This window comes from Choristoneura fumiferana, chromosome 11, assembly GCF_025370935.1.
Source record: "Choristoneura fumiferana chromosome 11, NRCan_CFum_1, whole genome shotgun sequence".
In the NCBI taxonomy this organism is placed as follows: Eukaryota; Metazoa; Arthropoda; class Insecta; order Lepidoptera; family Tortricidae; genus Choristoneura; species Choristoneura fumiferana.
In genome coordinates this window covers 4,795,000-4,809,188 of record NC_133482.1, presented here as the reverse complement: position 1 = coordinate 4,809,188, position 14,189 = coordinate 4,795,000, and the positions used below count along the sequence as shown (strand labels likewise).

The 14,189-nt window shown below is 36.9% G+C and overlaps 1 protein-coding gene across 1 annotated transcript; it reads left to right on the top strand.

Annotated features, from left to right (window-relative positions):
• The first annotated feature begins 1,100 nt into the window (after positions 1 to 1,100).
• Positions 1,101 to 6,900, top strand: LOC141432970 (uncharacterized). Its single transcript, XM_074094808.1, has 4 exons — positions 1,101 to 1,171; positions 1,562 to 1,731; positions 2,173 to 4,592; positions 6,850 to 6,900. The coding sequence occupies exons 1-4, from the start codon at positions 1,101 to 1,103 to the stop codon at positions 6,898 to 6,900; spliced, it is 2,712 nt and encodes a 903-aa protein (XP_073950909.1).
• The last annotated feature ends 7,289 nt before the right edge of the window (positions 6,901 to 14,189 follow it).

Below are 14,189 nucleotides of genomic sequence, written 5' to 3'. Positions count from 1 at the left end.
AGACAACGCACGGCTAAAATCACTGAAGCTAGAGACTTGACATTTGGCAGACATATTCCTAATGAAATTTTGTGAAATTCACATGGGATGAGGTTGCCATGTTTTTCTTCACAGAATCGAAGACGCGGATAAAGCTAAAAGCTAGTGTTACGATCAATATCATCAATGTATTAGCGAAAGTTTAACTAAGCATCCGATAGATGGCGCTGACCCTTAAATAAACTAAGTAATGTTTGTTCAATACTGTTTCGATATAACTTGCGCATGATTTCAAATTAAATCGAGTTTTAAGTTAGCAGCAGTGAGTGTTTTTCATTTCTACCCGTATAATAGTGTACAAAAAAGTGGTCCAGTCGAACGGATTTTTTAGGCATTAAGTGAAGTGTAAAAAGTGAACTAAGTGACTTAAGAGGTGAAGTGCAAAAATAGACTTAAGTGTTAAGTAGTTAAAGTGCAAACAGGACTTGGTAACGTATCCTAGGGACTTGTAAAATTTTAAAATCTTATAGTATGGACTTGTGATTTGTGCAGTGATTTATTCTATAGACTTAGAAAAGTTTCGTTAAAAAAAGACTTGTAAAATTTTAAGAACTTATTCTATGGACTTGTGATTGTTTCGTGGATTTATTCTATAGACTTAAAAAAATTTGGCTTCTAGTGGGACTTGTAATTTTTCAATAATTCATTCTATAGACTTGTGATTGATTCGCGAATTTATTCAGTGGACTTAGAAAATTTTGTTTCAAATTGGACTTGTGTTTTTTCGTTTTATTTCTACGGACTTAGTGCATTCAGTTTAATTAAACATATAGCAAATCAATATGTCAGAACGAATTTTGGAATTAGTAGCACAACAAGATAATACTTTTGAGATCATAAAAAAGGCTCAGATAAATTTCAAAAAAACCGGCAAAGATAAGTTAACAAGAGGGTATGTGAGAACAAGAAAAGAGACATTGGAAGATCATTGGAATGATTTTGTTCAAAAAAATAGAGAGCTAGCAGGTATATCAACTAGAGAGGAAAAGACCAGCCTATCTTATTTTACCGTAGATAAATATTCTTCATGCGAAGAAATCTATACCGAATTGAAGGCTACCATGATGGACATGTTGGAGCGGTCTAGCGGGCCTACGCAAGCTCAAGCTCACAGTATCCCCTTCTCTCAAGAGTATGATGAAGTCAAACTTCCAAAAATAAATATTCCCCAATTTAACGGGAATTATCAGGATTGGACATCGTTTCACGATTTGTTCGCATCGCTAATTCACAATAAAGATAAAGTAGCCAAGGTCAATAAACTGCACTACCTCAAGAGTTACCTAACAGGAGAACCAGAACAGCTTCTGAAACATCTAGCAATCACAGAAGAGAATTATGACATAGCGTGGTCAACGTTAAAAAATAGATACAACAACAAGAGAATCATCGTTAATTCAATTTTAAATAGACTAATGAACCAAAAGAAAATAAATAACGCAACCGCTAAGTCAATTCGAGACTTGTTAGACACAACTGTGGAGTGCTTAAACCAGCTAAAAACGCAAAACGTTGATTGTAGTTCGTGGGACGCACTTGTCATCTATATCATTGTTACAAAGCTTGATACAGACTCTCATAAGGAGTGGGAAGAAGAAATAAGCACCTTAAATATACAAGAGCTACCTAAATTCTCCAAGTTACAGAATTTCCTAGAAAAAAGATTCCGCGTACTAGAGATGATGCAATCAAGTACCAGTTCCACCACCAAACATAACTCTAATCAAGCTTCTTATTCAAACACAATCAAATCAAAATCATTTCACGTTGCCCAAGAAAATAAAGAAACTAAATGCATATTTTGCAAACAGAACCATTACTTATACCAGTGCAAAGAGTTCCAACACCTGAAAGACGTCAAGAAAACAGAATTTGTACAGAATAATCGAGTATGCTTCAACTGCCTTATTCAAGGTCATCAAGTAAAGTTTTGTAAGCACAAATCGTCATGTCATAAATGCGGAAAGAGACACCACTCGCTGCTGCATAGAGGTAATACACCAAACATACCAAGATTAAATCCACCTAAAGAGAAAGAAGAAACCGAGAGCAGAGAGCCCATAACCGAACCTAACGAGAGGGAGATAATCAATCACCTAACTACGGGACATGTAATGGCATTGTTGTCTACAGCACTGATAAACGTTAAGAATGATCAAGGGATAGAATACACGTTACGAGCACTATTAGATCCATGCTCCCAGGAATCATTTATGAGTGAGTCGACCGCACAGACTATGGGGCTTAAACGCACACATGTGAATGGTCACGTGTCTGGTCTCGGTCAAATGAGAACGCCAATACGATTTTCAGTAGATCTTGAAATATCGTCCCGTATTAAACCTGAAAAGACCTTAAGAATTACAACTTACCTGGTCAAAAGAGTCACCAGCATCATGCCATCAGAGAAGTTACCCATCGAGAACTGGAGCCATTTACGAGATTTAGAACTGGCAGATCCAACATATTATCAACCAGGTCACATCGATATCCTACTTGGAGTTGATGTTTATAATGAGATGATCCTAACGGACTTGAGAAAGGGCAATCCTGGGTCTCCTATAGCTTTGCAAACGCACCTGGGATGGATTATATCGGGAAAGGTGAATATCGATGAAGACAACAAAGATAAACCGTTCGTGAGCATGCACTTAAATATGGAACTTAATACCATGCTACGAAGATTTTGGGAGCTAGAGACTACAGAAGAAGAGAAGGAGACAATGACAGCAGAAGAGATAAGAGCCGAAGAAATTTACGAAAAGACAACCAAGAGAGAAGAAGACGGTCGTTACATAGTAGAACTGCCATTTAGAAGAGAACCACCAATCCTACCAAGCAACTCACGTGAAATCGCAATCAAAAGATGGAATTCATTAGAAAACAGACTAGAGAAATCATCACAGTTAAAGAGAGACTACAATCAAGTTATTGAAGAGTATTTGGCATTAAACCACTTAGAGAAAATAGACAAAGAGACAAGGTCGGAGAACTGCGTGTACCTTCCACATCACGCAGTTATTCGTGAAGATAAAGAGACATCCAGAACGAGAGTGGTCTTTGACGCTTCGTGCAAGGGGAATAATGGGGTTTCATTAAATGATGAGCTGCTTATTGGACCTCAACTTATAGAAGAACTCAGATCAATAATGTTACGATGGAGAAAACACAGAATCGCGTTTGTCGCGGACATAGAGAAAATGTACCGGCAAATTAGAATACAACAGAATCAAACAGACTATCAACGGATCGTTTGGAGGTCAGATCCAACCGAGCCTCTTGGAGAGTATAGATTATTGACGGTAACATTCGGAACATCGTGTGCGCCATATTTGGCGGTAAAGACTTTAAGACGTGTAGCGATTGACGAAGGATCAAACTGCCCAGAAGCAAAACGAATAATATTACAAGATTTCTATATGGATGATCTTTTGTCAGGGAAAGACAATCTCGAAGAAGCTATCGAAGTACAAAGAGAAATAACAAGAATCTTGAAGTTAGGAGGATTTAAACTGCAAAAATGGTGTTCCAACAGTACAGATTTTATGAAAGAATTAAAAGACAAAGAAAATTCAGAGGAAACAAATAGGACCGAGATACAAATAAAAGAGAAAATCAAGACGTTGGGAATAACGTGGGAAGTTAAAGAAGACAAACTGACCATTTTAAATCAATTGAAAGACACGGAAGAGACAAATTTTACCAAAAGAAGAGTCCTAGCTGATATAGCTTCCTTATTCGATCCTATGGGGTGGATTGCACCGGCAATAATAATTGCAAAGATTCTCATGCAGAAGATGTGGAGAGAAGGAATCGATTGGGATGAAGAATTACCTGAGAAATTACAAGGCGAATGGTTGCAATTCAAAAGGGAATTACCTGAGTTGAAGAAGGTCAAATTGAACCGCTGGATCCACACCAGTCAAGAATCTTATTTAGAACTGCATGGATTTGCAGACGCATCTGCATCAGCTTACGCCGCAGTAATTTATGCCAGAGTTGTCAACGGAAGCGGAGAAGTCAAAGTATCTTTGCTCTCAGCAAAAACCAAGGTCTCCCCAATAAAATTGGTTTCATTACCCCGATTAGAGTTGTGCGCAGCTACACTTTTGAGTAAACACCTGAAACAGATAGCAAAAACGCTCAAGGTAGACAGGATAAAAGGTAGAAAGGATGTATACGCGTGGTCTGATTCCCAGGTAGTATTGGCTTGGATACATGGAGACCCTATGAGATGGAAACCGTTCGTGAAGAACAGGGTCGTTGAGATCATTGAAACCATTGAGCCAGCCAGATGGTTTTACGTAAATACGAAACATAATCCAGCTGATCCAGCCTCAAGAGGGGTAATGCCGATGAAGTTACTCGCGATGGAATTATGGTGGAACGGACCTGAAATGCTGAAAAAGAAAGAAATAGAATTAGTTAGAGGAAAGATAATAGACACTGCATTGGAAAAGAAGAAATCAATAGTGACAGCACTCATCATAAATCAAACAGAAAATGAAGAGAAACTTACCCTGTTAAAACGATACTCCACGATCGATAAACTTGTGAGAGTAGTAGCCTATTGTAGACGATGGTTGAGAGTCCTAGATAAAAGAAAAGAAAAGTACTTACCATCTACTTACCTGACGTTTGAAGAACGAAGCACTGCCTTGACGTCGTGTATCAAAATGGCACAGGACCTAGAATTCCCTGAAGAAATTGAAGCATTAAAAAATGGCAGGAGACTGAAATCTAAAAGTCGATTACTAACACTCTCTCCCTTTCTCGACGAGAAAGGAGTTGTTAGAGTGGGAGGACGCCTTAAACACGCGGATATGGAATTCATACGCAAACATCCTATCATCATTTCGCGAGATAACTTACTGGTGCCACTATTATTAAGAGAAGCTCATATAAGAACACTACACGGTGGACCACAGATGATGATCACCTACTTAAGGAGTAAATACTGGCTAATAAACGCAGGTAACGCAGTAAAAAGATTCGTGAGAGAATGTGTCATATGTGCGAGGCAGAGAGCTGAAAACAGAGAACAAAAGATGGGAGACTTACCAATAAGCCGAGTTACACCTGCTAGACCATTTTCCATTAGTGGAGTAGATTTTGCAGGACCCATATATGTGAGGATGAGTAAGGGACGCGGTGCAAAATCAACAAAGGCTTACATCAGTCTATTTATTTGCATGTGCACTAAGGCTCTTCACCTAGAAGTTGTGAGTGACATGACCACTCAAGCCTTTTTAGCTGCCGTACGGAGATTCGTAGCGAGACGTGGACATGTCAGAGAGATGTGGAGCGACCACGGAACCACCTTTCATGGAGCTGAAAAGGAACTTATATCTATGTGGAAACAGGGAAAACCGACTATACCTGATGAGCTTGCATCCAGCCTAGACAGAGAAGGAACAAAATGGAAATACATACCACCTGGAGCGCCTAATTTTGGAGGATTGTGGGAAGCAGGCGTCAAATCAACCAAATACCACCTAAAACGGATAGTGGGAGACTCTACACTCACCTTTGAAGAGCTAACCACGGTTTTAACCCAAATAGAGGCTTGCTTGAATTCCCGTCCACTTTCCAAAATCAGTGACCATCCTGATGATCTAGAACCGCTTACCCCAGGACATCTATTAATTGGAGAACCGCTCGTTGTATTACCGTCACCTGATATAACCGAAGCTAAAATAAATACACTAGACAGATGGCAATTGACAACGAGAATGGTACAGGATTTTTGGAAGAGGTGGCAATCCGAATACCTGAGCAGGATGCAAGAGAGATTTAAATGGAAGAAAGAGACGAGAGAATATGACGTTGGAGATTTGGTCATAATAAAAGATCAACGATTTCCTCCTGGACGTTGGCCGATGGGTCGAATTGTGAGAAAAATTCCTGGCCAAGACAATCTCACCAGGACCTATGATGTCAGAACGGCCTCTGGAGTAATGAGACGCACAATATCAAAATTGTGTCCTTTATTAAGTGTCTGTGAGTGATATGCATGAATTTTAGTGAGAACTTTAGTAAAAAATACAAACAAACTTTAGTGAAAGTGATCATGTGCATGTAATAAATCTTTGTAACTAATTTGAAAATGACGAGAGTCATTTTGGGCGGCAGTATGTTACGATCAATATCATCAATGTATTAGCGAAAGTTTAACTAAGCATCCGATAGATGGCGCTGACCCTTAAATAAACTAAGTAATGTTTGTTCAATACTGTTTCGATATAACTTGCGCATGATTTCAAATTAAATCGAGTTTTAAGTTAGCAGCAGTGAGTGTTTTTCATTTCTACCCGTATAATAGTGTACATTCAGAAGAATTTTTATCCATGTCAGTTATTCGCCACAATTTAGCATACAAATCTTAATCTAATTTACCAGTTACATCACAAACAAGGTTAAAAAGAAATTGTCACTATGCTTTAAAAAATAAACAATAAACAAAACATTCATCCATATACTTATATTATAACTGCAAATAAATCCATCCATGCTTGTATGTTATCGGAGACACAGTATAACATAGGATGTAAAATTTCTAAAGGTTACATTTAAAAGTACTGTCCACGGCAAACGCGCGTTCATGCAAAATAAAAAAAAATCGCGCAATTTATTTTAACTCTTCCGGATCACTGGCGATTGGCGGGTCACAAGGTTGAGAACCGCTGGTCTCAAGTGTTGGCAGGTTTAAAAGGTTATAAGTGTAAATGAAGTTTTAATTTTTCTTTAATGTTTCTGGAGAGCATGCGAGACTGTTTAATGTTTGACGTTTAATTTAATGTACATTGGCAGGTCGTCTTGGTAATTACCGCTCTGGACAAACAGGAATTGGAGCGCCATTAAAATTAAAGATATCTAAAAATAAGAAAAGCTATTATAAATGCCAAAATTTAAGTACCTACGAAGGAAAAAACAGGTAAGACTTGATATTTGACACACGCACTTGTTTATCCTATGAGGGTCATAGATTTCTATGCAAGCACAGCCGCGTGCAACAGTTAGTATCATAATTTCAAAAATTAACTCCGCGTTCGTTTCCGCGTCTAATCCACTTGTATGATTTTGATGAAATTTCAATTCTAGATAGATAATTTGATTACCGGATAAACGGATTACCTAAAACGCGGACGAAGTCAAGGACGGAAAGTAATGCATAAATAAAAGTGATGAAAATAATTAATAGTTCCTTTAATAGTTATTTTGATACGAGGTTGGTAAGTAAGGCTTTACAAAAGAGTTGACAAGTGATAAATCGTCACGAGTTTGTAAAACCTTGCCAACCGTGTATCATATCGACTTTTTTCAATACATAATTAATAACACAAATTCAAGAATAAAAATAAAAACAACGCAAAGTTTTACATTAATGGCGCGTCCGTAATGCGCATGCGTAAGTCTTGTTTTTAATTAGGTTAACTAAAATTATCAGGCGAAGGTTCGACGCGTTTAACCACTGCGATTTTTTCGAATAAATAAAAGGTGGAGATTATTAAAATCTAAGGTAATTAAATTACAGTTTATAATAATTACAATCTTTTGCAAATTCATTACTTAGTTTTGGCTATTTATACATTTTTCTACGTATAAGTCGATATTTTTTATTTCTGTCATTTAAAACTGCTTGTAAACTTAAAATGGAGAATTGAAAAAAACTTAAAAAAAAAACGCACTAGTACGGTAAAATGAACTTACGAGCCATGTATACATCCTTTGAAAGTGAATTTTTCGAGTAAATGTATTGAAAAAATTATAACGTACTCTAACTGCTAACTTTATAGCATTTTAGCTGATCAATTGTGGCGGTTATCTTTATCTTTACATAGTACAGGTATACAAATAAAGTCACTTCCCGCCGTCTGTGCGTATTGTAGGATAAGACTGGCTGCGTAGGCATGATGTATGTTCATATCTTGATGTATGAATGTATGTATCGATTATATGAAGCAAAACAGAATTTGGGCAGTCAATTAAGGCTTTTACTACTCGTAGGTATATTCAGATCGATGTGTCGTTAAAATTAACATAAAAATAAAGTGCAACTGAAAGTGTTTTCTTTAAACAGAATTCTTTCAGGTATTAAGGACCTTCAGTCTTTACAGTATATACGCTTAGATCTCTTGATTAGGGAATATTACACAAAGCTCTGCGCAGGGGCGACACTAGCACAAACCGTAAACAAACCGCCATGACAACGACAGTTCTCTTTATATGTAGTTTGTCGCCGTGACGGATCATTACATATTTATGAATAAACAAAATAACATGATGTTTACATCATAGACATAGACATAACTTTATTTCGACATCGAACTTAAAATAATACATAATTTACAGAAAAAAAAACATTTGATGATGTCGAAAAGGAATTGACTCAGCATTATGCTGCAGTAAGTATATGCTGCCTACTACAGCGCTGATTTTCAGCCAAACCTTCATATCTTTGCACCTAATGGTAATAATATTTCTAAAAAAATAATTTAAATAATATGATGACAAAACCTGTGGGCAAAACTAACCCTACCAGCTTATTTGCGATTTTATTACAATTTTGATATTTAATGTGTGATTAAATTCTGTAATTATCATATTACGAAACTTCAAGTAGCAACCTGCAATACACTAAGTATGTAATAGATAATGAACATTGATATTTAATGATATTGATAACAGCCAGCCGAGGGTCACTGGTTACACGTGTTGGCACTCAGACAGTCATTAAAACATAATACCAAGTATTTATGTAATAATTTTATTACATACCAGCCTTTATCCGCGACTTTGCTCACGTAAACCAATATAACAGTTGAATTGAAATATCGACATTTTAAAAAAATACTTATCAACAGTGTTCATTAACGTTGCATAAAAAGCGCCTTAATCAAATTCCATATCTCTAAACCTAGCTGTTGAACTTTTGGAATTTTATCCAGATCCCGTGGGAATATTGGGATAAAAAGTTTATATGTTATCCCAGAAGTCCAGGTGTTTCCATTACAAATTTCATTTAAATCCGTCTTGTTTTAGATTGAAAGGAGTAACAAACACACGCACGGACACACAAATTTTATAATATTAGTAGGACACCACCCAAGTAGAAACATCGTGACTATCTATCACGTAGTTTTTCATCATTTGCATGACACAACCCTATTACTATGTAAAATTATTTAAGACCCCCTATTTTTCCTTGTTTCTCGCTTTTAATAGTTTAGAAACAAAGACAAAAAATAATATATTCCACCAAATAGGTCACAAAATGCGAGCAAAATGGGCACAAAAAAAGGCTGGCTCAGCACAAAGTTACTAATTGCTTCGCAACGTAGGAAAATGGATCATAACAAGTACACGAAATCATGTACCATTACCATCACGTTTTTTTGACATAATATACAATAAATAAGAATAAAAAACTTGAACAATTTTAACTTTTACTTAACAAATCTCAAATCGGTAAAAAAATCCAATTATTGTGAATCTGTTTCATTCATCTTTGCATTTTGTTGATTTGTGTTAACGTACGAATGACCTTATTTATATTTTCATGCTACAAAGTTTTTTTTTCTTTAATCCTGAGTCATTGCGGCCCCCGTAACCCGCATAGAGGCTGCACAACCCCTAAGGGAAACTGAAATATCACTTTTTGATATCACATCACTGGAAAAACGTTTTATCCGTGCAATGTATGTGCGGCTGTGTGATATTTTAGTAGTGATAATTACTCGCATTACTTACACATGTCTAGAGCTTAATATTTGACTCCTCGAGCAAAATACATATACCCGGGCAGAATGGGACAATTATAGTGTGGGTTATATAATATCAATGGTGGAAATCTTCAGTAAGTAGGACCCACCACAGACGGTAATAGTTTTAGTGCCATACGGGTAATCTAACTTGCGGTTAAAAACAGTAACGTATAGATTACAGCTATTGTTTCAAATGCTTATGTGTTTTAGGGTCCTCTATCTCAAAGTGGACAAGTGCAAATTAAAATTGCGTGCAAAGGGTTCAGTACTTTGTAGACATTACCGAATTTCCCTATTTTACCGGCCGGAGGGCATCCTACACAACGTTTGTCGAGGCGAGGCTTTTACTCAACTCGTTTACTCCAACGGTTGAGGGTTCTCCAGATATGACCAGCCCACTGCCACAATTTACTCATTCTCTGAGCTGTGGATGACCTTAGTTCTGTATAGGATGGTCTCGTTGCGGATTCTATTCTTCAGAGAAACTCCGAGTATGGCTCGTTCTATAGCTCGCAAAGACTTTGAACTGGTGGATTGGACGCACCGTATGACCATATTTTGTAACTTTTCTATGTTTTTTATTACTTTATTATGGAACTTTCAGCAATATAATAAACATGTTCGTTTCAACAGGCTATGTAAATGAGCAAAAACTCGAGCCCAGAGAGACTTGACATGTCCACCAAACCATGCCACCGAAACCTCTGAACAGACCGCCAAACCTGCACACGGATTCTTTTACACTTTTCTACTCTAATTCCTTTAAAGCAGAGACTTCTGATAAACTGCGACCTAGATTTATTGAATAATATATACGACATTATGCTGATTCTCACGGTTTGCTGAGCTTCTGTTAATTAGTGTATCACTACAGGTTTTCTTTAACATTGACCTCTTTGGCGATATTTTCATCTAATCTAAAGGCTCTAAAGCCATAAGTATTAAATATTTTAGGTTATTATTAATAAAATACCGTATTTTAAAGCTATGAAAATATAAAATTACCACCAAAATTAGAACCCCATTTTAACTATGAACTTTAACTCCATTTTATAGAAAACACTAAATTATTTATTTTTAACCCAAAAATATAAAATGACCACCAAAGTTGTGATCACATTTCAACTTAAAATGACCATCGAATATAACCTTTAAATTTATTACCAAAACAGTAAAATTAATGAGCTTAACGCACGCAACGCAGCGCGCTACTCGCTAAAGTCAAAGATTTAAGGTAACCAGTTTGATCTTTAAGACTTATGGAGCTGATGATACTCATTATGATGATGATTTCAGACTTCATATTTTTTGACAAAGCCAAAAACATATATATTTTTTAGTGATCACACCGATTTATTCCCAGTTTGAGTTGTAAGATTCCATTAAGACATTTAAGGTAGAGTCCTAGTAAATGCCACCCTGCTGTCACCACTATTTCTTGTGACATAAAATTAAAGATGGTGACCAGTACTCGGACGTCTACCTTACTAATGATCAATTTAGTATTTCCACTGACAACATAGATATATTTTTATATTTTTATTTTATATTATTTTGAAATTTACCACGAGCTATGCGGTGAAGGAAAACATCGTGAGGGAACCTGCACAAACCTGCGAAGCAATTCAATGGTGCGTGTGAAGTTCCCAATCCGCACTGGGGCCCGCGTGGGAACTATGGCCCAAGCCCTCTTGTTCTGAGAGGAGGCCTGTGCCCAGCAGTGGGACGTATATAGGTTGGGATGATGATGATGATGATGAACCTCAGCGGCAATATCTTGGTAAAAAGTTGTATCGTTTACCATCTATTTACTGCGTTAGTTGCATAGTGGTGGTATAATTGAATGTTTTACGACACGTGACGCGGCCAACTAGAACCGCTCCCATTGGTAGTTTAAATGTTACTTTTTTAATGATTCCCGCAACATGGCGGACGGCTACACTGTAATGAGAAAGATATAAGCGTATTTATTTTATGAGCTAGTAATTTTCTGCGTTTATAGTAGTGAGGAATATTTAAATGGATTTTGATGGTGGATATGAAATTGGAAGTGGTGGCAAAAACTAACCTGTGAGTCGTAAAATTATTTTATTTTACTTAGTCGTTGGTCGTTGCGACTAAGTAGAGCGCCAAGCTTAATAAGTTTAAAAAGCATATATGTCAAAATTTATCTCAGAATAGAAGTCCACGGTTAAAAATAATTCATTTAAAATGTACTAGCATGAGTGGTTAGGAAAATTTCACACCAACGTGAGAGCTAAAGTAAAGTTTTGGTCGAAAGACAAATTATTTAGATGTACCTGTAAATGTTGTGGCTGTTAATATGATTAACTATGTAGGTACATTAATTGAATTAGACGGTAAACTTTCTTTATTTGTATGTTAGGGATAGTTTTTGGAACTACTGAAACGATAATTAAAAAAAAATAGTGACGAAAAGCTACATTACAGTTCATTCATTAATTACGTCCTATTTACAAAATTACTATTTTCATAGCGTGATGCAAAGGAAGAGGGCGGTCTAACTAAAAGATGTCGAAATATGTGGCCAGATGCCCAATTAACATTAACATAGGCTGATTTTTATCGCAGGCAAATGCAAAGTTCCCACGGGAGAAAGAATATGCAGGGAATAGTTAGGAAGGTGTAGGTATTACAAAGTGAACATGAACTAACGCGCTAGAGAATGCGTGTCCATATATTTTTGAACACAGTCCATAAATTGTGTAAATTTTGCAATAATTTAAATAAAGTCCGGAAACAGAGTAACCGACAAAAGCGTAAAATGACAAATCTTTCTAAACTTAGCCTCAAATATGACGCACACTGACGTCAGTTAAATATGATTTAAATCGTCCGCCATGCCAAACGCCAAAACCGCCCAAAACTAACAAAACGTCAAAGTTACGACGATATCATAAATTGCAAAAATGTTATTGCATTTCTGTGAATTCGGATACAAGTCGTAACAACGTTTATACGACTTTTACTGCGCAGCCTATTACAGCGTTCCCTTTAACATATTTTACAATCCCTAATTGCATATTATAAAACTGCAAACTGGCTGGACGCGAGGCGCAGACCTTAAAATATTGTTGTAAATTGTAATTTTACAGCTAAAAATTTGCAAACGCTACTTGCTTTTGTAATTTCGTACCATCAACAGAAAGTTTAAATACAATAATACCGGTAAAAACACAGCTCTATACAAACTTAAGTGTTAAAATATACTGTCAATGCTCAACGTAGAGATTAAACTATTATGAAACGTTCTAAAGAAACACAAACTGACAGAACTTCCTTCGTAGGAATTTGCAAAATCATGACGGTATTTATATGGCGCTCACGAAATCGCAAGAAATAACTTATTAAATATTAATGTAGAGCTATGCTTGGGGTTTCTCTACGGGATCGAATCAGAAATGAGGAGATACGTAGAAGAACAAGGGTCACCGACATAGCCAAGCGTATTAGCTCGTTGAAGTGGCCAATGGGCGGGCCATATAGCACGGAGAGCGGATGGCCGTTGGGTCCGAAAAGTTCTCGATTGGAGGCCGCGGATCGGCAAGCGCAGCGTAGGACGTCCACCAACAAGATGGACGGATGACCTGATCAAAGCCGCGGGTTCACGGTGGATGCAGGCCGCTGCCAACCGAAGCAACTGGAGGTCTGTGGGGGAGGCCTATGTCCAACAGTGGACGTCCTACGGCTGAGATGATGATGATGATGATGAAATATTAATGTTATTTAATGTAATGATGTATTTATGGAATATGTGGACAAATATGCTGCGCAGAAGACCGTGACATTTTAAACATGTTCAAAAATAAATCATGTACTTTCGTTGTCGTCGTCGCTAAATCTGTCGAGTTTTAGTAGTCGATAACTTTATTTAAGTGTTGCGTAAATTTCAGCTAGTTTTAACAGTTCTTCATGGGTATGTTTAATGACATTAGGATCTAATCTCTTAAAAAACTGGTGACTTTGTCATTGTCACAAACTTAACTCTTTTAAAAAAAAATAGAGAAACACTGCATTGATTACATAATCAATATAAAAATCTGAAAATCGTAATTTTTCATGTCTGACTGTTTATGTTAATAGACCAACTAAAATGACCCCACACTGCGTACATTTTGCTTAGGAGAGGGGCTCTACAAACACTGGATTAATACGTACTTTGTACGGAACCCTCGGTGCACGAGTCCGGCTCGCACTTGGTCATTTTTTTTTAAATGATGGCAGTGATAGCACCCCTACTTCGGTCAAACTTGTGATCATTCACTGTGATCTTTATGTTCTGTTTCTTCCTTTTGAGGCACGGAACCCTTAAAAATAATTTTGTGAAGGAGTTTTTTGCACAGGATCATCAAAAGTCATTTCAAT

Coding starts and splice junctions, on each gene's coding strand:
- LOC141432970 (XM_074094808.1), top strand. CDS start 1,101: ATGATGGACATGTTGGAGCGGTCTAGCGGGCCTACGCAAGCTCAAGCT. Junction 1,172..1,561: donor AGTATCCCCTTCTCTCAAGA/GTATGATGAAGT, acceptor CGTTGATTGTAG/TTCGTGGGACGCACTTGTCA. Junction 1,732..2,172: donor ACTAGAGATGATGCAATCAA/GTACCAGTTCCA, acceptor TGTTGTCTACAG/CACTGATAAACGTTAAGAAT.